Source organism: Vespa crabro, chromosome 2 (assembly GCF_910589235.1).
Source record: "Vespa crabro chromosome 2, iyVesCrab1.2, whole genome shotgun sequence".
In the NCBI taxonomy this organism is placed as follows: Eukaryota; Metazoa; Arthropoda; class Insecta; order Hymenoptera; family Vespidae; genus Vespa; species Vespa crabro.
The window spans coordinates 6,962,963-6,988,875 of NC_060956.1; the positions used below are offsets into that span (position 1 = coordinate 6,962,963).

At 32.4% G+C, this 25,913-nt stretch overlaps 1 protein-coding gene across 22 annotated transcripts; it reads right to left on the bottom strand.

The window, feature by feature from the left end:
* LOC124433112 (liprin-alpha-1) lies at window positions 1-25,444 on the bottom strand. Of its 22 annotated transcripts, none has more exons than XR_006944434.1 (23): window positions 22,631-25,213; window positions 12,049-12,150; window positions 11,647-11,811; window positions 11,480-11,554; window positions 10,905-11,000; window positions 9,679-9,897; window positions 8,063-8,350; window positions 7,846-7,989; window positions 6,638-6,797; window positions 6,200-6,561; window positions 5,871-6,113; window positions 5,599-5,781; window positions 5,399-5,491; window positions 5,118-5,278; window positions 4,711-4,758; window positions 2,943-3,198; window positions 2,717-2,862; window positions 2,271-2,501; window positions 1,894-2,157; window positions 1,560-1,716; window positions 1,366-1,482; window positions 1,103-1,265; window positions 1-839 (listed from the first exon to the last, which is right to left on the bottom strand). XR_006944434.1 is itself a non-coding variant. In XM_046982721.1 (23 exons), exons 2-23 carry the CDS (start codon window positions 22,877-22,879, stop codon window positions 1,179-1,181), a joined length of 3,846 nt encoding a protein of 1,281 aa, XP_046838677.1. In that variant the 5' UTR covers window positions 22,880-24,422; window positions 25,238-25,444; the 3' UTR covers window positions 1-1,178. The 22 variants fall into 22 exon arrangements, 18 of the variants coding, with proteins under 18 accessions (XP_046838677.1, XP_046838676.1, XP_046838680.1 ...); XR_006944433.1 differs by having other exon boundaries at window positions 1,095-1,265; XR_006944432.1 differs by having other exon boundaries at window positions 1,079-1,265.
* Between the last annotated feature and the right edge of the window lie 469 nt (window positions 25,445-25,913).

The following is a 25,913-nucleotide window of genomic DNA, read 5'->3' on the forward strand; positions in this document are numbered from 1 at the left end:
TTTCTTCATCGTTACGATCATTTTTACTGGTATATATGCACATTTTTATTACTGGTATGCACCTGAAAGCGATAACATACGGTCCCTTGATAGGACAATTATAAATTAACATTAAACGTCGTTTCATATTAGGATACCTAATAACGTTTTAAACACTTAGCTATACATTGCGCACATGTTTGGTATAAAATGTCTGTTCATAAGAGTCTTTCTTAACAGGCTAGCTTCTTAAACGCGTCTATGTAAGTGCATTTCTTTCGATAAGATCTTTTCTTATCTGCAATAGTTACTTGTTGAATTTTATTTATAATACTTAATATTTTTTTATTATATACGTGACTCTACAAACATTCAAAATTCATCAAAATAAGAAAGAAGAACAAATACTCTAAAGTTCCATTTGTGAAAAGTAAGATACACATAGACTTGTCGGCTCATCATTGTCCTCTTACAGACACAGAAACATAGAATGCAGTCCCCGTCTTTGTATATAAAATATTAACGATTCCCCGAGTGTATACTGCATCATTGTGAATTTCTTTTAACCATTCATTTTGTGCTAGTTACGACAACATAAGCCGCTTTTATATGCAGAATTATTATATAAGTACACGATATAATACAAGAAGGGTGCAATAGTAATAGTAGAATATCTAAAGTGCCATGTAACAATATCTTACTAAAACTACAATTGATCTGTTACCCGTAAAAACATAACAAGTCAAATGAGGCGGATTTATTGTCGTGATTGTGTTCAACTCATTTTGGCCTTCGAGGAGATATACTGCAATTCCTTTGAATGCAGATGCGACACATGACCACCTCCTACATTTCAGTATCTATAAGAAAATAATTTACGCGTAGGTATTTCTTGTCAAAATATATGGCACGCGGAACGTCATTAAATGTGCGATCATACAAATGAAGGAAACATTTAAGAGCTCACTTCTGAGCATGCAATAAATACAATTGTTTTTACGTTACAATTTTACGTTCACGCATCTATGTATATTATTACCGCGTGCCACATGGCGTAACAATACGAAGATATCTTTTGGATGTTACTTGAAGCTCTTACAACTTTTACAACACACTTGCGTACAGACAGTAGTAATAGCTGGGGTTCTGGACTAGACATGATGGGGTTGAAGATGGGGCAATCTGTTTGACGAGTTGGATCAGGATTTCATATTAGAAACGTCAGGTCGCCTCTCTGTTCCTACCGTTAATAAATTTGCAAATTCCATTTCTAAAAGTTGTCTTGCCTAAAATAATAATAAACGCGATAAATGCGCGAAGTTATAATTAATATATATATATATATATATATATATATATATATGCAATAGTGTACTTGATATAGACCTGTGTATTTTGTGTAGGAATTTGCAAAGCGAGAGCAAAACTATTTGCATCAAAACTTTCATCCAAAGCAATTAGGGCACCATGTACTCCAGATTCTAAGAGATGGTTTCCATATTCCTATGATAAATAATGTAGATAAATTATTTTTTTTTTCTTAACGTTATTGTCATTTCAATAATTTAATTTAATCGCACCTTTAGACCAATTGATTGCACCCATCGTATGACTCTATCGTTACTCCATACAAGAACATCTACATTAGCTCCTTCTGCCATCCTTCTTCTTTCCTCTAACTGTTGTCTGTCATAATTTAATCTCTTCAAACACGAAATCCCGTACTGCAAACTTGTTCTGCAGTGAAACAAATCAATGTAATGAAAATTACCTTTTCTAGCATATATTTATTTATCTACGCGCAAACGAAGAAACTTATTTGTAATTACATTTTTATAGTTCTTTCCTACCCCGTTAACGGCTTGAAAAATAATCAAAAACGTATATTTTAATCGGACATACATTTATACATACCTATGAAAACTATCAATCATCCTAAGTTGACCACGCAGATCCTTTTTAGTGAGGTGATCCAACATTCTAGCGTCAACAAGGCACTCCATGAAAGTGGATCGATATTGGGGTAATCCAAGACTTGGTAACCATACATTTCCTATCCATTCGTGATTCATATCTCCAAAAGCTAATGTTGTGCGAGAAGTTTTAGGTGCAGATGGACTTGTAAGTGACACCATTTCCTGGATAGCTAGTCTCAATTTCAATCGGTGCAAAGAGTTACTATAAATCAGATTATTTATTAAATATAAAATCTCGATCTGTTAATAGTTTTTTTTTATTAAAAACAACAACAATAATCTATATTATAATGATAAAATGTAAATGGAATATACCTGATACCGATCTCACGTTGTATTTCGGTGTCACTCAATGCACTCATTATAGCACCACTTTTGACGTTAGCTCGACATGCCGCAACATACCAGGTAGGCATGCCAACCCAAAGCTCCAGCCAAGCAACAACAGTTGGTCCGTTCCAAAGAGCAAAAGGTGTTCCAGCTTTCATCGCTTCAGCCAATAGCTCATGTCGTGAAGAATCCAGCATACTACCAAACATACTGGGACTAAAACAAGTCCGATGTGCCAATGATCGCAATAATCATAAAAATAAAAACAATTTTTCTTTTCACAAACTTCTATTCTTTTTCTTCTTCTTCTTCCTTATTGTTTGTTTCTTCTCTAAATTACTTTTATATTTATATTTATATTTATATTTATATTTATATTTTTAGATTATTGTGTCTATTGAACATATTTAAAGTAGAGGAAATAAATATACCTTTTCTTTTTTCTTCGATCAAAATCACTCTTGCTCCCTAATGTTCCTGCCACAGAGACGCTATCTCCATAATCAGGATCTGCTGGTGTACTCGCACCTCCCATACCAGGTACATCTCCAGGCATCGTTGTATCCTTTCCTTTTATCTAATATAGAAAAAAGGAAATAATTAAAAAAAATATTTCTATACTTAAAAAAATTTATGTGAAGCCAACAAAACATTTACCTTTTCCTTTTTACTGAAAAATCTACCAAGACTGCTCTTTATGCCTTTTTTCTTCTGAGCTGCTGCCACTGCAGCTGCTGTTGCTGGACTCATGGTTGTTTGCATGTGCAGATGCGAACTCGACAATTGTCCAATGGGTAGTCCAACACTGGATAGATTGTTCTTGTGTAAACTGTCCTGGCTACTATGGCGTGAGGACAATGGGGAAGGAGGAGTCCCAGAATTGAGTGCGCCGTTGCTATGTTGTCCATGCCTGCTGCATGGAGCGCTAATCTAGTCTCTATTTCTACTCTAATCAGTGCTACTACACTAGCTCACACAAGACATTTCTACTTGCTTGTGTGCTCCTCTATATGATTTATTATGTTTATTATATTATATTGATCATGTTCAAAAGATCACATATCACTAACTTGTCACAGACTTAATGTAATCAAAATATAAGAAAATATATGTATAGATTGATTGCATCTAATCTCTGCAATACTCTCAAAACTATAATTAAATCGTATTATTTATACCATTTGTTATATATTTGATAACACAATGGTGTAATCTGGGAACTTACGAAGATCAAGTAAATTGCAATGATGTATCAAATGCATTAGAATTAATAACAACCAACAATAATAGATATTAATGTTATAAGCAAAAATACTAATTAGCATATAATGAATATAGCAAAATAATTTACTACACCAATATTTACTCTAATATTTCATAAAAATATTATATACTATACAAAATTTATTACAGCTAAGATATTGTCAAATTATGCAATTATTGTAGAACATAATATTTACTAATTATTGTTATTACTGAATATTTTCATATACAAACATATAAAAAAAGCAATTTTTTACACAAACATCTAGATAAATAGCTTCAACTCGTTAATTAATAATAAGGAAACATTCATAGTAAAGATACCTACTCGATATTACATGATATGCATAAAAACCTGGAAATACATCTGATTACTGTTTATAAGACGGAATTTCCATGTGATAAAAGTCATCATCTTCAAAGATACAGAAAAATTTTAATGCTATATATATTCACATTTTTATTATGTTTAAGGAAAGCTTGATGCACAACTATACAAATATACTAATATATTTGTTATTTATATTATCAAATCTTTCTGTATCTTTTGTAGTTTGTAAAAAAACAACCTTGTTCGTACAGATGTCTGATGTATATCTTGCATGCCATGCAACTCTTTTGATTCCGTAAGTTCCCTCGTCTGTTTGAGATAACGATGTATATCATGAACTGGACAGGCTTGAGTATACGATGCGTGGAAGAAGTTACTATCAGTTTCTTCCAAGGACTCATATCTAGCAGATTTATCGGGTGCTTCGTCGTTGCCACTGTGCTCGAAAATTGAGGCTGTGGGCATGTACGTTATGCCTGGGACACTATATTTATCAATATCATATCTCTTGTACAAAACATTTAACTATTATTTTAAAGCTTTCTGACGAGATTGACAAATTTCTTGAAAGTAATATGGATATGTATGTGTAACATCTTGTGTATAACAAAATTAAAGAGAAAGAGAAAGAGATAGGGGGAAAGAAGAAATAGAGATAGAGACAGAGAGGGGGAGGGGGAGAAACAGAGACAGAGGAAAAACAGATTACCATTAAATTCACTTTGGCCGACCTCAAGATCATTTATTCTATGCCCACATTTGTCTCTCAAATATGTCGTGCACAGCGGCATGTAATGCGGAATACATGCAGTACTAGAAACTTTAATTAACCTGTGTGGGGAAAAGCCACTGCTGGGGAATCCTGTTTGTCCAGTACGTCTGATAGCATGGATAGCAAATTTATGAAACTAATAATTTACAAAATTCAATGTATATCTTTCAAATTTTATAGTTATATTGACCTATATCTCGATAAATTTATTATAGAAATAATAATTGTAACAATTAATTTTGGCACATTTTCAAAAATGTTATCTTTCAATATGAGATCCTTTTGCACGTTGATATATACTAATTTTCTAATTTTTTTTTTACTATTATGAAATACATACGCAGTCACGGAAATATTTGTAAATGTTAACAATTTGTTTCATAAAAAGTCTACATTTTCATTTTTCTCTAGAGAAGCTCATCTTTTGAGTGTCCTTAAAAGCTAAATTTGTTTATCTCATACATACCTTCTTAGCTCTTCCTGGCTATGAGCAAGTGCTTGCACAACACGTTCTAATCTAAGTGATCTGGCTGTCAATGGGGAAGCGGCATCGCTGCTAGCACTTCCAGCACCACCAACGCTGTCTCTTTCACTCACTGAATGCAGTTCTTCCCCAGACAACTGCAACTGCCAAAGGCAGAAAGCATTAAGCACCCAGTTTTATCAGTTCAATAATGTCAAGAATTTATAATATTGTAAAATATTTATTCTTTTATAATACAATTAAGATACTAATAAGCAATAAACCTGGCTTGCAGGAAGTGATTCTGAAAGTTGTCCAGGACTAGCAAGGGATGCAGCATACTGATGTAAATGAGCAGGAGACATTGATGCTGGTGCCTATACAAGTGATGAATTTTACTGTATTTTTTAAATTTCATTAGATATAAAAGCAATATAAAAATTGAATGTCTATTAAAAATAAATAAAAAAAACTAAATGCTCACTGTGTGATATTTGTGTAAATAATCTCTGTTAGGGCTGTGATGTGATTTTGGTGTAGAGCGACCACTTAATGGAGGTGACGCTCGCTCGAGACTGCGTCCTCTTGCTAATAAATTCATATGTTCAAAGCTACCTACTCGAGATTCTAATTCTTCTGCTCGTGCTTCGGTGTTCTGTTTTTCTTCCTGTAAAAAACTTGTTCATATTATAATCTACATAATAATAGTGTTTATATAATAATGTTCATACAGATTTTTCCAAAAAGTTTATTTACCTGAATTAATCTAATCTCATTATTGATAGCATCTAATTGTTCTTGTAACATTAGCGCAAGTGTTTGAGCATCGGTGTGTCCTGCTGGACTAATTACCTCTGCCGAACAACTGAAGATACTTTCATTATCACCGTCACCTTCAGCATCGCTGGAAACATCAAATGCTTGTTGCACATTTGCTAGAACATGAGCTTGTTGAAGTTTTTCCCATTCTTGTTCCGCAAGAGTACGTACTACATAATTCTGAAAAAACAAAAACATATAAAATATCCTAATTCCTATGTAATTTTTAATTTAATAACATTTAAATAAGATGTCTAACAAAATACCTTTGAAGCATCCTCTTCTATCACAGCTCTTTTGCCTCCTCTCCTAGGTAATGAATGTGTGTCAAAACTACTATGACTTGCACTTCTAGAAAATGAGCCAGGATCCACAGCATTTGGAGAAAGACTTCTAGTCAATGCATCCGTTTGTTGAATATTAAAAGCAATTTCTTGCTGAAGCATTTGTCTCTTTACATTATCAATTTCGAGACGTGCTTTTCCTAGTTCTTTAACAATATCTGCTTTTTCATTTTGTAAATCTTCAGCTATTTTCCTTGTCTTTTCAAGTTCCTGTGTTATCGCATTCTTTTCTTCTATTGCTTCCATTCTTTCTGTTAAATGTGTCTGTAACCTGTCATTAGATTCTACAAAAATAATTTAGATTATTTAAAATTATATGATGTGATATATCTATTTATCAACATGTATTTTACTATTTACCAGATAAAAGTTTATCAACGGTTGCACTTAATCGAGTATTATGTTCCTCATTCATCTTAAGTCGTTGATTGACACGCATTACTTCTGCATTTTTCTCGTCTAATTGTGCTTCTAACCTTTGTATTCTATCTTCTGCACTACCATGCCTCTCCTGGGCCTGCTTATTAGATATTTTATATAGTTAAAATTAAATGTTAACAAGCAAATAATCTTTGAAAAATTTACCAATATATTTGAGATATTTTTTATGAGATACTATTACTTTTTTTCTTATTACTTATTACTTTTTTAAGATTCATTATAAAGAAAACATTATATATTTATCAAAATAATTTGATAGATTTTTACAATTATTGCAGATGTCAAGTTAAAAATAAAATTGTGAAATTTCTAATAGAATATTCTTTTGATTAGAAGTTTGATTCTTCCTTCCATCCTTTCCCTTTATTTTGTATGTATCTCTAATATACACGAAAACTACTTTCCAGACAATATTAGAGTGGAAACGAATGTAGAAGCAGAAGAATGCACAGTATAGAAACACAAATTTGTGCCTGAAGAATGAATCTGTTTTAGTGAAATAACAAGAATTATATAAAATCATGACAAAGCTTTAAATATAAATGTATAGAATGATATGTTTGAACTTGTTTGTGGATTATTTGTAATGAAAAAATTAGTCAACCAGGTAAGCAGCAGCGTGTGTATGTATGTATAAATGTATATCACAGACATATAAATAAATAAATAAGTAAATATATATATATATATATATATATATATATATATATATATATAAATATATAGATATATATTAATCTTTGAGTATCATAGATCTTGTACTTGTGTATATCAGTATTTTGTGGATAAATATAAAAATAATCCGTAGTGTTTTTAACATTGAATGTATCTGTTAAATAGTGTATGTAACACATTAAAGTATTGCTTACACGGGATATTCATAAAAAAGAAAAATGGAAAAAAAAAGAAAATAAAAATAGCTAAATGTTACATGTGTTGCACAACACAGACAACTTGAAGTTTTTCAAATAAAATATAAGAGTAAAATTATTTTGCATTGATGATGCAAGATATCAAGAACAAGCTTTCTAGAGACATGTATGTATATATTTTAGGGTTCTCAGTAAAAGTGCAGAGGAATAAAAAAGGGAAAATTGACAGTGCAATTATATGATTCCCCTGCGTACCTGGTTGGGCCTCCTCACCTGGGTCAGAGCCTCCATCCTCTGCTTCAATTGTTCTTCCATTTCAGGTAACTTAGCATATTGAGTTAATTTTTGTTCAGCAAGTTCCAATTTTTCTTGTATAGCTGCTATCTTTTCTTCTTGAAGCTGTAATAGTAAAAATGTTATTTTACAAAATAACGAATTCTATTTAAGTCGATTAATATCTGCACTAGAGTACCTTTAATTGAGCTTTTTTATGTTGAAGTTCCTGTTCTAATTTCTCATTGAGATCATGTAAGCTAGTTGATTCCCGTTGAGCATTGAGATAACGTTTTTCAAGAGTTGCAATCCTTTCTTCTTGGTCCTCTTTCTGTGCAACATTTTCACGCAGATCTCTTTGCAACTTAACATTAATTTCCTGAGTTTTTAAAAGATCCTTCTGAGTTTTAGAGAGTGTTTCTTCTAATTCTGCAACTCGTCCGCTCAATTCTGCTACACGCCGTTGCCATGTACTTAACTCAGTACTCTGAAATAATAAACAAATTTTCTTACTTAGAGTAATAATATAAGTTTAATTTATTAAGTTGATGCAGTATTAGTTTGTATGTACAATAAAAGTGTTTAAAAAATACTTTTGCGGAAAACACATATTTTTACAAAACTATTATATCATATAATATCAAAATAAATACAAAAATAAAGTTTATATATATATATATATATATATATATATATATATATATATATATATATATAAGTAATAATAATACAATAAAAAGTGAAGATATACATAATTGTAAAAATGTTTGTGTCAAGTATCCTATATATAAATTATAAATTTTCCGAAATAAAACTATGTTTTTTCCAAATAAAATCAGTTCTTATTCACTAAACATGCAAATACAGTATGCTTGACATTTACAGATATTAATCATTCCACATCGTGCCATAGGCATTGTTATTTAAGATAAGATATTATGGTAATAAATGTTTCAAGTTGTACTATTTGAATAATATAAAAATATTAGAAATAACTTGTCTACTAAAAATTGCATATAAACTATATAGTTATATAAATTAGTAAAGCATATCACAGCTGATAGCTAAATTTATATTATTTCTAATAACTTTTATTAAGTAAACTGAACCACATTGAATTTCACTATTTATTTAAACTATAATGAGAGAGAGGGGGGGAGTGGGAGAGAAAAAATATATATACCGATTTATAAATTAATCTAATTGAAGTTATTAAAGTGTTAAAGGTCCTACATTTTTTATTATTTATTTAATAATAATCAATAGTATATATCTAACAAATATTTTAAAACAATACTTATTATTAAATGAAATATCATGTATTTAATGTAATTAAGTAATAAATAATATAACAATTTATATTAAAAAAGAAAAACCAAGAAAAATTTTATAGTATTATTTTAATTTAAATAATATATTAATTAAAATAATATTATAATCATAATATTTAACAGATTGTTTGTTCCAAATAAAGAGTAAAGAATATATAAACGAGTTAGTGTAAAATTTTAGATATTATGTATTTATTCACGGATTAAAGTCAAAATAAATTCATGCAGAACATAGTTTTAAAACGCTTTTCATTCTATAAAAGATCTTGTCTTAGAAAATCACATACTTGTTATATAGAGAGCAAATAATAATACTAATAATAATAATAATAATAATACTAATAATAATAATAATAATAATAATAATAATAATAATAATAATAATAATAATAATAAATACATTTTATTTTTTTATATATAGAGATCTACCTGAATCTCTATAATGATTGTGTTTCTAGCATCTTGCTATAAAACAGTTCCATACCTGCTTATCAAGAGTGGCTTGCAAGTCTATTACTCGTACTGCCGAATCCTGGTCGGATGGATCAAGACTGCCATTGCTCAATCTGCTTGCTATCTCTGTTGGCTTCTCTGTACCTAGCTTTTGTATTGCGTGTTGCTGCTGCTGCTGCTGCTGCTGCTGTAGTTGCTGTTGAAGCTGCTGTTGTGGCTCCTGCTGACTTTCAGCCTGCTCAGTCTCATTCTGCCCGATCACAACACTACATTCAGAATGCCTCGCTCGCATTGCCTGTCCTGCATTGCCGCGTAATTCCCAAAATCTACATATAACAGCTACGCGACTATAATACTACCGTGCACTACTGCAGATGCATTCTTATGGATGCAAGGAGTAAGATGGATGAAAAGAAGAAGGGAACGAATATAAACCTATTATCGTACCGAATTCCAAATTTAGAAATATTTCACTTCAAATATTTCAATTCGCTAAGAGAAGGAGAATTTCACGCATAATAAAAAAAATTTATTAAAAGAATATTTAGGAAGTTTTTCTTTTATAACGAAAGTTTCTATCAACATTATCCCAATAATACATTTGAAAATGGCAATGACACTGATGAGAATAAATACTTAATTTTAATCATTTTTATAGAACAATTACTTTCTAGTATTATCTTTTGTAAGATTTGAATTATTTTCTTTATCTTTCATTTTAATATAACATCCGTTAAATATAAATTTTATCCTTCCACTTACCAAGAGGCAAGAATCCATATACACATATCACACATTCGAGAAATGTATAGCCGATGAAAAATGAAATGAGGACGATAAGTAAGGAGGAAACCGAAATTCAATATCATTAATAATCCTCTATGAATTCGTCAAAAAAAAAAAAAAAAAAAAAAAAAAAAAAAAAAAAAAAAAAAAAAAAAATGAAAGAAAAAGAAAGAAAGAAAAAAAAAGAAACAAAAAAGGGATTTATTTTTCGAACATAGTGCAACTGCAATGATGCCAAAAATGAAGTCTACCGCTTTGAATAGACAATTAGCCGGCAAAAGAGGATTTATGCTAAACACGAGCATGCGTAGTGAAATATTCCATAAATGCAATTCATGACTCTCAAACAGTTTGAACATCTCCATGTACATATGATCAATGCGAGATATGAAATAGCAGTTTGTGTGAAATTTTTGTGAGAGTGTTTACATGAATGTGCAATGTTGTATCGAGAAATGTTGTTTTTCATACCTTGTTTTGTTGTTGACCATCGTCTGTTTGACCATTTTCTTTAGGTTTGTCATCTATGGCTTTAGGCGTAATTCCACTTACTTTATACTGTTGGAGCTATAATTCGAAAAATTAATAGATAATTAATAAATAATTATAAGAGAATCTTATGAAATATTGTCTAAAAAGTTTGTGATACTTTTTCGCTAACACAGAGATTCACAAAATGTGGATCGCGTTAAATATTAAAATATGATAATAGTTTATATGTTCATTAAGAGAGTTCATTGATGGTGGATCAGAAAAAATTACCGTTTTCGAAAATTGATATCGGCCCGAAAAAGTTTAGGAATTAAATAAACAAGTGACGCAAATTTCGTGAATTTTTAAATCTATACGAAGGACTTAAAAAGGAAGATAAGTTGAACTTTCTGATATTTCTTTTCTTTCACATATACATATATATCAAAACATATCAAGGCATTTGACCAAGTTTTTATAAATCGTTTTTCTTTTGTAAATCATTTTAATTTGATCTTACTGAAGATGGAAGATAATTCGCACCAACTTTTTGACAGTTCAATAAAATAACGTACCTCTTCTTTGGTATGGGCCAATTCCTCTTCAAGGCTCGTATTCCTTTCGAGAGCTACGCGCAATCGTTCGCGTACCTAAAAAATTTTTAAATAAATGACAAAATAAACAATTCAAAAGAATAGAAAAAATATGAATAGAAAAATTATAAATACGATAAAGTATGTACCTTCTCGTCCAAAGCTTTATGATGTTCGAACAAACTCTTTAAAGCTTTTAGTACTTCAACTTCCGACGACACGCCCGATTGTGCCGCGGCTTGACGTTTTACGACCGTCATTCTTAGCGATCGTTCGTGTCGAGAAACCAAACATTCAAGATGTTCCAGTAGAAGCTGAACAATCAATAAATATAACGTCGGAGATAATAATGTTTTATTATTTTTTATTTATTTTTTAATTTCTTCTTTTAATGTAATATATGTTCCACGAAATGTTAGATATTAAAATTATAGCACATATATTTATATTATATTATATTATATATATATATATATATATATATATATATAGTATATATATTTATTTATTTATATTTATATTTTATGCAGGAAATATAACTATTCACGTACACGTGTGTTGTTCCGTTCTGCTTTCAATTCTGATATTTCTTCTTCTCTCTGTAAAATGTTTTCACGTGCCGCTGCTAATTCTTTTGTTAATTGTGACAGTTCCTGTAACATAAGTTAAAAGCATGCTGCTTAAAGAACTTCTTCTTAAATCTTTTAAATTATTGCAACCAACAATTATTATTGCATACTTATTAATATTCCTATCAAATTTTCTTGTTTCTTATCAAAGAAAGTAATCGTACACATACGCACACATACAGAAATGTATGCATGCTGTTTCAGGATATACAGTTTGATAATAAAAGACTATAATCAACAAAATTATCATCGATCACATGTTTCGAGATTTTTACTCAAGAGATTAGTATATACAATAAAGATAGAGTATGAGTTTCTAAATATACCAGGTACACGTGAAAGACATAAACTAGATTATCATAGATTCACAGATCTACGAAGAGTACTATCGAATCGTAAAATAATTTCTGTTACGAACTAAATGAATATTTTAAAAGCATCGCTACTTTTGTTCATAGTTTTAAATTTATCTCCGAGAAAGACGATGATAGAAATGAAGAAATGAAGAGAGGAGAAGGGGAAGGGGTTAAAGGTTGAAGAGAGAAAAAAGAAAAAAATGTAGGTCATCGCGAAATATATTGTCGATAAGGGAAGAAAGAAAAATATGGGTCGCTATATTTAATCGTCCATTAAAACAAATTATTCATATCCTTTGATCGTGTGCTTCGATATTTCCCCTTAAACTCGACACCATCATCTTCTTTGGAGTAGAAATAACGAGATGAAACACAGTATTTATTTTCTCAACAATTAATTAGCTTCTCAATGCGAATTATTACGCCCCGTTTAAATTGGACAATTTCATTCTACCAAGAAGAAACACACGCGCGAGCGCGCGAAGATCTAATCGCTTTTCTTTTTTTTTCTCTTAAACGTTCACCCCCTTAATAATGATTAGATATTTTTCACCTCGTGTTATTATACGATTCTTAGAAATAAAAAAAAGTGCCTTGAAATATACCGATTGCACTTACATCAGTAATAATTTCATACATTTAAAGTTATCCTCCAAACAATTATAATTTAGATTCAATCGAGAGATAGAAAATGTTTATCACTTCATGTTTTGTATCGTTCGTATCAATATGAATGTAAAACACGGATGAGAAAAAAGTCATATGTCTTCTCTTTTTTATAGACACTCGAGATGCAGCCTAACATTGAAGAAGAATCTACGCCTACGTCATCTCATTGCTATTTTAATGATATGATATAGAAACCAATAACACGCAATACTTGCATAATAACGAGAAATTGTCAGATTTTATTACCTGAATTCAAAGTCATCTACGAATAGATAAGCCTTCTTCCCCCCCCCCCTCTCTCTCTCTCTTTTTCTTAATCAACAGAATATTTCTACGCTTTTCAACGTTTCTATTTATCGCGAGACTACATCTGAAGAAACTATTACGTTATAAAGAAACTATTCGACATTTTGCCACTCATTTTGTATTCGTCTGAATATTTGAGGTCATTTCGAACAAATTAAAAAAAAATAATAATAATAATAAATAAATCAATCAATAAATAAAAAAATAAAAAAAACAAAAATTAATCAAATAATAAAAACAAAACAAATATTCTTGCATATTATATAAAGGATTCGACCAAGAAAATGTATGTGAACATAGAGATATATGTATCTATGTTCACATGCATTCATACGTATGTAAGTATTTATACATCCATGTGCGTGCGTGCTTGAGTGTTTACGAGTGAAAGAGTAAGAGAAAAAAGAGAAAGAGAAAAAGAAAGAGAGAGAGAGAGACAGAGAGAGAAAGATACTCATAATACGTCCTCGCTTATATTCGTATTCGTACGCGTGCATGGTACGACATGCGTTCGCGGTTCAATAACGTGGCGCAGGTTGGAAACTATGCAAACGATTGCTGCAATATCCGCACCCCTGTTGTCCGATCGCAAGGATGGATACGCGTTATTCTCGCGTTTGCCGTGATTGCAAGATGTGGCTGCTTTCCACCTCTTCGATGTCACTCTATCCGCAAAACACCAAATGAAACAACTTTCTTTTACTTTACCGGGGGAATAATAGTATTAAAAATATATATATATATATATATATATATATATATATATATATGTATATATTTGTAGTTTTGCTTTATGTTCCGTTCGTGTAATTTTTAAAAACAACCAATATTGTTGGTTGATCAATAAGTAATATATAAGAATTTTACTATTTTATGTTTAATTAAATATCACTATTTTTTCTTTTTTTTTTTCTTTTATTTTATTTCTTTTCTTTTTTCAACATTTTTCATTTTACTTATATTATTTATTTATTACTTATATTACTTGTATTATAATTTAATATTTAAAATTTGTAACTAAATTTTATTAAAAAAGATTTACTATTGTTTATTCAGTGCTTATTATTTAGATAAAAACCATTGTAAGTTCAGACATTACTTATTGGTCGAACTAATATAATAAATATGATATTCTGGATTTAAATTCAATGCGTAAAAGTTTCTCGAATACTCTTTTTTTTAAGTTAAAAAATTATTTCATAGATTTATTACAATATAGTTCCAAAGATAAAATTTGAATTGCGTTTTAAATTCAATATTTTTTATCTCAATCGATTCTATAAATCAATTTATCATAAAATCGATAGAACAAGTCTCAATGTCAATTTAAAAAATCAAATGCAAGATTAAATATAAGTTTCTTTTGAAATTGTTGCCGTTTAAACGCGTCAACGAATTTGACGAGATAAGAATATAGAAAAGATTCGCAGAGGTATGTAAAATAATGAAGGAAGATGGCGAAAGACTTAGAGTCAGCGAACGACTGTGAGGAAGGAAGAGGAAGGGAAGGGGAATAGAGAGAGAGAGAGAGAGAGAGAGAGAGAGAGAGAGAGAGAACTCGCACACGTTATGACTGAATCGTCGTGCACGCGAGCAGCTTCATTCATACGTGGATTTAGGCTTCGTTCGCAATGAAACAAGCACTCGAGAAGCAGCTTCATGGGCAATTTAATTCTCTCTTACCGTGCGACTTCTCTTTCCCTTTTTTTCTGTCTTTTCCTCTGGGTCAATATACGAAGAATCCTTTCAATAGCTACGATTATGATTACTACGTGTATATATACTCGTACATATTAACACATTGTCAATCGATCACAGGAATTTTCGCATTTGCACATCTATCCAAACGTAATTATTAAAGTATAAAATTGTATAAGTTGTTATTATAGTATTGTTATTTCTTTTTCTTTTTTTGTATTGAATAGTGTTCACTTAATTTTGATGTTATCAATTTTCCCGATTATTTAATATTCTAATAACGATTTGAATTCAATTATGAATATAGCCATTACTTTTAAGCGGTTATGAATATAGCCATTACTTTTAAGCGGTCAATAATATATTAACTATGGAGAAAAAGAAAGCATAAAAATCGTAAGAGAAGATTGAGTTAATTGCGGTAACCAAAAAGGGGTCGAGTAATTTGAAGGGACTAACTAATCAAGTTAACGGGCTTCGCCAAGCAATAAGAGCACCTGCAATACACAAGCAAGATCATATTTCCTTTCAGTAGGTGTATCTGGTTGCTTTATATTAGTTAAGTATGCACATTCTCGAGGTGTGGCGAAAAATGTTTGATCATATATATGAATAGAAAAACGTGTGTGTGTATGTGTGTATTTGTGTACACATGGATTTTATGTATAAACGTGAATATATATATATATATATATATATATATATATATATATATTTACACACTTATATGAAATACGTATGCATAAAATCAAGATGCATGGCAAGATCTCTTCTAGCAATGACGAGATCGTCTAGCAGTCTCTGCGACTTCGATTCAACAGAAACGTTTGCGTCGAAAAGGAAAGTACTTGCTCACGTCTGACAATGATGAGAACAACATCATGTGACTCTCTCACGAGATCTGCTTCGTCTTGTATTTATATCGAATAATTTCTCATGAAATTCATGAATAACCTGTATCTAAATTTTTTCATTAATTCCATCTGTATCATTTTGGAATACAGCCAAATCGGTGTTCCAGAGAGAAAAAAAAGAAAAGAAAAAAGGAAAATAGACGAATCTAACAATACGAGTTGTAAGCTTAATATGCAGCAGATGCACACGTAACTATGTGCACTCGGTAAATGTGCTTATTTCTTGCATGTCAGCCGCTCTTTCTCGCACATGCACAACTTTCGAAATTTTCGAATAGAAACGTTCTCGAGTATTAAAGCCGCAAATAACAATGTCGCGAGTATATCGAGCTCGTTTTGGTTTTATGTCTCTTCACTTGATTTCTTTCCAACGATTTTGAACGTGTTCAAAATAGCAATTGGATTATTGAAGAATTTACTCCTGACGAACGGTTCCAACGGTTAAGTGATTATCATTTGAACAAAAATCTTTTTTGATCTAAATGAAACATTATAAAAAAAAAAAAAAAAAAAAAAGCAAAAAAGAAAAAAAAGATGATCATATCATAAAAGTTAATTACAGACTAACGATTTATTTGTAGTCTTTGACAAAAAAAAAATAAACTGATGAACTCATTTTTCTAGTCGAAAGTAAAAAATGAATCTTAAAATGAAAAGGTTGAGAACCCTAAGCTCGATAAAGGTAGGAGGTGCTGCCACTCACAAGCGAGAACAGCAGCCAAGTAAGACAACAACGGACGACAACGGCAGGAATAGTGATCGACAACGAAATCGACAATAATGATTGACAGTAATCAGAACGAGAGAAAAAGAGAAAAAGAAAGATAGAAGCGAAAAAAGAAAAAATAGAGAGAGAGAGAGAAAGAGAGAGAGAGAGTCGAGGTCGTGTTCGCTACTACTCTACGGCGGAACAACGAAGAGTTGAGCGCGAGTAAGAGCTCTTAGTATTCTCTCTCCTTCTCGTAGTCGTCGTCGTCGTCGTCGTCGTCGGCGCACCGTCAAGTAGAGTGTGTAAAAGGCGAGGTTCATTCATGCGCCGCCAACGAAGCGAGTGGGTGGGGTGTGTATTGATCGCGGAGTCGGCGTATATCGCGTATGTATGTATGTATGTATATACGAGAGAACGCCGGTGCATTGCACTCGTGCCTCAGCTTCGTCCTAGAAATTTTTACCCCAAACCGCACCGTTCCATCCCCACCATTACCATTACCATTACCATCACCATCACCATCACCATCACCATACCATCTCCACCACACCACTACTACCGTCTTCTTCTTCTTCTTTATCTTCTACTATTCGTCGTTATATAGTAGTCGCTCTCTCTCTCTCTCTCTCTCTCTCTCTCTCTCTCTCTCTCTCTCTGCCGCTTTTACCACAAGCTTTCCTCTTTTCCATGCTAACCATCCGACCTTTTTCACAACCCTCTCTGTGCTTTCGACATTACGCGTCGAAATCGAGAGCGGGTCAGTTTTACGACGTTCGATCGTGTGAAAAATAAAAAGATAAAAAATTTACAAAAATGGTATACATCAAAGAGATCCCTCCCTCCCTCCCTCCCTCTCCCTCTCTCTCTCTCTCTCTCTCTCTCTCTCTCTCTCTCTCTCTCTCTCTCTCTCTTCCTCTATTCTTTTTCACTTCTTTGTTCTTTATTCTCGATAACATGTTTTCTCAATAATTCATTTTGCTAACTTGCTATATATATATTTTCTTTTTTTTTTTTTTTATCATTACTGAATCATTAATGTTAACCAAAGTATAAAATGTTCGAAGCTCGAATAATAGATAAATCGATTGAAAATTTTATCAAACGTATAACTATAACTGAAAATTCTGTGGAAATTTGAACGAGCGTAATGAAAGAGCGAACAAAGAGATTGGTATGATAAAAGAAATAAATGGAGAATGATCAAAGAAAGTAACGACATTGTAGCTGTTTGAGAAAATTTCACTGTTAAAAGAAAGACGATTCTTAATCTTTAGGAAAAAAGAAAAGAAAATTGAAAGAAAAAAAAAGAAAATTGAAAGAAAAAGAAAAAAGGATAAAATATATGACGATTGAAATCGAAAAGGGATAGTTCTGTAGACCGAGCAACTCGTTGCCCTTCGCACTTGGATCGTTACGAGATAGAACACACATGATACTTCTATCCCGCATATTGCATGATGAAAAGCTACGATTGTCCTCATCATAACGGATATATATATATATATATATATATATATGCAATAGCCTGTCGGTTGAAATTATATAAACATTCGTGAAAAATCTCTCTAAAGTCTCTCGTATACCAAGCTAAAGTGAGAAAAGAAATAGAAGATATAGAAATAGTATATTAAAGAGATAAATAATAAAGAATAGATTGTTAGCACTGGATGATCAGGAAAAAAAAGGTGAATGTCCTCGAGTAATACTATAAAATTCGTATCTTTGTTTTTCTAATTCATTGACATAATGAGAAAAAAAAAAATATATATATATATGTACTTGGATTGAATATCGAACATGCTTGTGATGTGTGTGAACATTCAAAGATAATTTAAGTGTAAGTATCAGAAATTTCTCTAAATTTTCAGAGATTCAACGACACGTCCAATGACACGTCCGATTTTCTCTCGCTAATTCCATTTAACTAATCAGCTCGAGAAATGAATAACCCGAAGAATTCGACCTGTTAGCGATCACTTAACATCGACATGATACTTAAACGTAGTCCATTCTCATGCCACGAAGATTAGAGTGAATAACGACACTGGAATTACGAATGCTTTAAAAAAAAAAAAAAAAAAAAAAAAAAAAAACCGCAGACTTATTTTATCTTTAATCTCTTATTACGCGTGAGTTTTCTTTGGCGATTAATATAGAAATTTTTAAACTACACGAAAGGGTTCACAAGAAGATTTTTTCTATTCTTTTCTTTTTTCCTCTTTTTCTGGCATATACACTTTTATATTTTTGATATTTTGCCATGAGTTAATCTTTCAAATTACATACTTACAATTAAATGTATACGTATTTACGTGTGCTTATGTCTTTTTACGTTTTATTATATTTCATCAGACACAGAATTTATAGTTACTTTATATCCGAAGTTTTAAATGATTTTTTTTTATAAGTATAAGTAATATTATATAATTTCTTTATTATATATATATATATATATATATATATATATTTGTTTTTTAACTATAGAAGGTTAAAACGCAATACAATGAAATAATAGATGAAACGAAGAATGGTAACATAAAAAATAGTGATTGTACCATAATATTGAATTAAAATTTAGCGGCACAGAAAGATCGTGTTATTAAAAAATTAATTTATTTCAATCGCTCCAATTCTTATTAAGAACTTATTAAGAACTTGAACGAATTCGAATTGAAATTAAAATCTGTCTTGGAACGTATCTCCTTGACCGTAAACTTCACGGGAAACGTTAAACATGAGTAAATATTTATCAATAAAAGAAAGGTCCATTTTTTATTGATATTGACTACTGATCATATTGCATTATTAAACAAAAGAAAAAGAAAGAAAACAAATTAAAAAATGTATATATATATAAAAAAACTATTTTTATCAACGAGTCAGTAACACCGATTTAATAATGTCGATTTGTCACACTTGCGCGTACGAACGAGTAATTTTTGAAATTTATGCAAATTTCGATTAGTCAATTCATCAAACAAACCATACAAATATTAAGAGAATATCAATATTTGTAAAAGAATTCATTTATAATTCTTTATCCGGAAACAAGAATGTAATACAGTGTGATATTGAATATGATTCCGCATCTGTAAAAAGTAATTTATACATAAAAGAGAAAAAAAGAAAAAGAAAAAAAAAATATTAAAAATCATTTCCAATGATTTTCTTTTTTTGTTAATGATTATCAATATGTTCACTCATTATATTTTCCTATTTCTTGAATGATAATAATTACATATTATCCTTGCATTATTTTCTCTATAAAAAATGTAGTTCATTCAGAAACACATGTTTCCCAAGTCAATAAAAAGCAATATTTATAGAAGCCTGTAATATCAAGAATTTTCGAATATTTTTATCATTGATTTACGTAAACTAATTGTAAGACGATCGAGAGCTATCAAACAAGTGTAATAAAGAGAAACGACTATCACTATACTAGCAAGATCGATAGAATATGGAAGTTATATATCTCACTAAAAAAAAAAAAAAAAAAAAAAAAAAAAAATTATCAATAATACATATTATTGTTTATTAACTGTTGAATTACTGAAGGTAGATATTTTTCATTTAGCAAGCTTATGATCCTTCACCAAAAATACTTGTAATGAATCATTAATAAGTCAAATCGAACTACTTTCTATACTTCATCAGAAACAATATTTACTCAATATAAATCATTGATAATTCATAAGATTATGTCATAACGTCTAAAAGGCGAAACAGTGAGCGTCATCCACGAAATAAAAGCACGAGGCTACCAAATATCGTCTATATATTCCTCTCGCACGTACATAAAAGCCAATCGGGCAACGAATGGATCGATGTAGCCACTGGTTTCTCTCCCTTATCCCGAGAATGTATCGGTGCTCCACATCGTAAGTTCTTTCTTTCCCTCTCTCATTACTAACGCCTCGTATTTATTTATGTTTCAAGTAAAATCACGTGAAACGACGAGCTAAAAAGAATGAACTTAGGCAAGATCTTTTTTCGTTAAAATGTTTTTTATAACAGGAATAGGATTGGATTACTTATAAACGATCTTTTTATGATATAATCCTGATATATGCTTTTTAACAAAATGATATATAAAAAAAAAGAGAGAGAGAGAAAGAGAGAGAGAGAGAGAGAGAGAGAGAGAGAGAGAGAAAGAGAAAATTACAATTATTTGTTCATACATATATACATGTAGATGTATATATGTTTTTCTAGCGTGACTCGTTATAATAAATACAAAGCTAAGTACAAATTACATACATGTTTATATCGCACGTAGAAATTAGAAAGGTATGCATCTCTTACGTCGTATATATACATACATAGGATAGATATTATGTAAGGTCGGAAAGCATTTGCGCGTTAACTATATCGATCCATCCGCATACCATTGGAATTGGACCAAATCGCGGACAATATCGATTTTCGAACCGGACGTAGCTCTTTATACGCACGATGTACAATAGGTCGGCTTGATTTAACGCGTCATCTTCCTACTTATATTTGACACACACACACACACACACACACACACACACATATGTGTATATTGACATCGAAATAAAAAGAGATTGTAATCTCCGTATGTTCTATCGATCATCCGATGATCTATGAGCTTAAATAACGGCAAGAGTTTATATCTTCGATCGTTGTTTTATTTTTATATCGACAATTTTAAACAATATATCGATTATCATTTTTCGATAATTGAAAACAAGCATAGATCCACTGTTGCATATATGACTCACTCAATGTTTGAAATTTCGCGCGTGAATTTCGGATACAAACGAGATGAACGATGTTTCACGAAATTATCCGATATAACAAGTGTCGTTATAATAAAAACATTCTTGCAATGGTGGAAAAGAAAATAGAGATTAATTTGTACTATATAGTGGTTACCGAATGGATGATATTTCAAAATAAGAAATAACTATCTGCGAAGAGAAGCTGGTTACACAATTAGTAATGTGCATATCTCGAGAAAGTAGGACAGCGCGCAAAGATAACGCGGGCAACTGGATATTCTTGAATCGTTTCTACCGTAATCATTACGTAAACGTTCCAGTAATTAGAGATCCATAGTAGTTGCGATAGAACGCAATTAAAAAAATTCTACGGTAGCCGTACAAGTTCAACGTTACGTTGGGATCGTAATTAATTGCAAATTGGATCCTTATGAAAGGATGAAATTACGTTTCGTAGAATCGTATTGTCTTTTGATTTTTTTTTTTCTTTTTTTTTTCTTAAGTTTTTACTAATGATGAGATAAAACCATGAGAAACGAATTTAACTTTTAACTATCGTAGAGGATCGTAAAAAAACGATCAGAGAAAAAGCGTAAAAAGATAAAAAATAGATCAATGTAAACAGCTCTCCAAGAGAGATGAATTAGTAGAAGAGGCATATGTATGTTGAAATGAGTAATTCGCTTACGAGATGGCCCATGGGCGGGATATACAGCACACGTTTTGCAAACTGTGCACGTGCGAGTCTGTCTTCGGTCCTTCGACCTTTCTCTTTCTTTCTTCTTTCCTTCCTTCCTTCCTTCCTTCCTTCCTTTCTCTCTCTTTTTCTCTCTCCCCCTCTCATTCTTTCGCTCTCTCTCTCTCTCTCTCTCTCTCTCTCTCTCTCTCTCGCTCTCTTTCGCTCTCTCTCGATGTCTTTGCCCCTCTTTAACCTATCACCACCCACAGCGCAAAAGCCGCGAGTTAAACGAGACGCATATATATATATATATATATATATATATATATATATAGAGAGAGAGAGAGAGGAAAAATTTTGTCTTATCTCATATCCTATCGTAGGCGTAACTTAAAAGAAAATAAAATGAAATGAAAGATTCATACCTGCGGAATGTTGGCATAAATTTGACGATTGAGCGAGTCCCGTTCCTTCTCAAGTTCCCTCACCCTGGTCTCAGCCTCCTGTACCCGTTCCTGACACTCACGCAACGAATCCATCAGCTTGTCCCTTTCGTCCAACATCGAAACCATTAATTGTTCGAAGTTCGCATCATCGCCAGAGAATTGCGAACTTCTTTGGCTGATACTGTCCTCCGCGATCGTTGGCATCACGTCACACATCGCACTCCACATTTTGATGTCGCTATTTTATTTTCACTTCTTTCCCACCTCCCCACTACCTCTCCTTTCTTCTCACCCTTTTCTCCTTTTCTTTTCGCTAACGCGCCCGTAAATTCTGATCACTTCAGCGCGCAAAAGGACAAATAACGATGTTGATGACGATAATGATGACGATGACGATGACAATGATAACGGCGACGACAACAACAATGATGACGACGGCGGCGGCGACAGCAATGATCGGTCAGTGAAGTGTAGGTAATGAACGAAACACACACACACACTACACTACACTACACTTTATAAAGAAGCACACGTGCGCGAGAGCGAGAGATAGCAAAACAAGAGAGATAGAGATATATACATAGATAAATAGAGAGAGAGAGGGAGAGAGAGAGAGAGAGAGAATAGTGATGTAGAGAAACGAAGGGATATATATTGCTGCTTTTTTCTCTCACTTTTTCTTCCTCTCTTTCTCACTACATACGCACACACGCACACTACTCCACTCTACCGTACGTCTTCTTCTTCTTTTACTTCTTCTACTTCTTCTTTTCTTCTTCTTCTTCTTCTTCTTCTCCTTCTTCTTCTTCTTCTCCTTCTTCTTCTTCCTCCTCCTCCTCTCACTTAATCATTTTCCTTGGTCTTCGCTTCCTTCGTCCGCGAGTTTTCGTTGGATCGATCAAATTGAACGACATTCAAAAAAGAAGAAAAAAAAAATAAAAGGAAAAGATATAAAATATGAAAAAAAGAGGAGGACGTAGTCCTCTCTCGCGGAACTAGCGACGGTAACTGGTAGGCGGAGCGCGAAGAGGCACGCACGGAAGTCGCGTATCGCCGCCCCTCTGACGTCGTACTCGTGAAGCTTAACGCTATCGTAGAGTTTGTCGACGCTCGGACGTTCGTTTCACAAAAAGCAGCGACCGGTTGGATAATCTGCGTTGAAACAATCCTCTACCGATGATATTCGTATCGTAAACGAAAGAATCGGTAGCACCTTATTCCCGGTGGCGATGATGATGATGATAATGATGATAATGATAACGACAACGATGACGACGGCGATGACAACAACGAACGAACACGAAAAGTCGTGCTCATGTCCAATATATAGAAGGGCCACCGAATACTTTTCTTTCTCTTTTCCTTTCACCTTTGTTCGTTGTACATACGACTTCTCTTCTTCTTTCACTAATTCCTTTTTTTCTCACAATCATAAAAATGAACAACTATAACAGAATTGGACCACTCGAAATCGAGATACGTTATAGTTCGTTCTCTCTTCGTTCGAATCGATCGCACAAAAGTAAACGCGACGAATAAGAACGGTTGAGTACACTTCTACACCGCGACAAACCTTACAGAGTACCGGCCACCGTCATGTTTCCCCTCCATCATCTGTGTAATTCTTCACTCCTCCCACTTTTTATTCACTAAATCGTTGCGCTATACTACTATTTTACTCCTGTGCCGTTCGACAGTACCAAGTTCGATATCTCTATCTCTCTCACTTTCCTTCCCTCTCAGTCTCTGTTGACGTCCAATCAACGAGGACCTTAGCGCAGAACAGAAAGCACGGCGATAGTAATAATCAAAATTTAAGGGAACTCAAGTAATTATCTTGCCCGTTTTTCCGGTTCGTAGTTTCGGTTTCATTCAGGCAAGTTTTCTTACGTACATATTTCGCCAAAAATGAAAACCGATTGATGCGAAAGAAAGAAAGAGAGAGAGAGAGAGAGAGAGAGAGAGAGAGAGAGAGAGAGAGGAATGAGAGAGAGAGAGAGAAAGAGAGAGAGAGAGACAGAAAAAGGATTCGTTTTTTCTGTCTTCTAGAAACTTCAATATTCGCGATATGCTTGCCGTTCGTTTGTTCGGTAAAGATAAAAAACGAAGAAGAAAGAAACCGAGAGTGATAGAGAAAAGAAAAATTTGCGAACACTCTCGTTCCTCTTCTAATCTTCTTCTGGTAGAGCACGAGATGTACGTTGAGTTGCTCTCTCTCTTTCTTTCTGTCGGTCAGTCTTTCGTAGTTTTACGTATTGTTTATTTTATTCACCGTCCAAAAGATACTTGAAGGAATGTAAGTCGTGATCGCGACTCAGAACACTGGGAGTCGCGCGAGTCTACGTGTGAATCTCGGCATCTCGATGACAACAGCATTATCGCGGGGAAGGCCGAACACTGACACACCTACGCCGCTCGATTCCAATTATTCTTCCCCTCCCGCGCTCTCTGTCTTTCTTTCTCTCTCTCTTGCTTACTCATTCTTTCTCTCTCTTTCTATATGTTTGTCTCTCTCTTTCTCTCTCCCCCCTCTCTCTCTTTCTTTAAGCCAATTTCGGTTTTACAATTCCCCACCCTTAAGCCTACCGTTTCGTTCGTGGTCCTTATTCGATGTGGTGTGCCCCAGAGACAGTGGCCATCTTGTATCTGACGTCATCCAACGACACCGATACGGTTCTCCTCACTGGCCCGATCAAGCAATAAGAACGAGCGCCCTCTCAATGGCTGATTTTCATTCGATATATTATGACCTTTCACTATTCTCATTAAATCAAACCCTTCTAAATCCAATGTAAAAGCTTATATATAGAGATATATAAATAATTCATTCAATATTATTATAATTAAGCTCATTGGTATTTCCTATCCATCAAATTACATATTTAAAAAAACATCTACTATATACGATACATACGTAAGGTTTTTGATTTAACCAATTCTAGTCATTCCATTACCAACCAATCCTATTGAAATAATTTGCAAACTCGAAGCTGATTCGCTTATATTAAATCACGCATATGTGATCGTAACCAATTGTAATTATCTGTTGCGTCCTACGATTGATTATATTTATTTGACTCATATTATGAATTGAGAAAAATTATGAAAACTAGTCTACTATGTATAATTTATAATACAAGTTTAAAATTCGATTACTTTTATTTAATTGTTTTCAATACCACTTCATGTTATTTTTTTATTATGTTATATTTCAGTTAACAATGTGGTATATTTTTTAATATCGTAAAGAAACTTTTTTTAT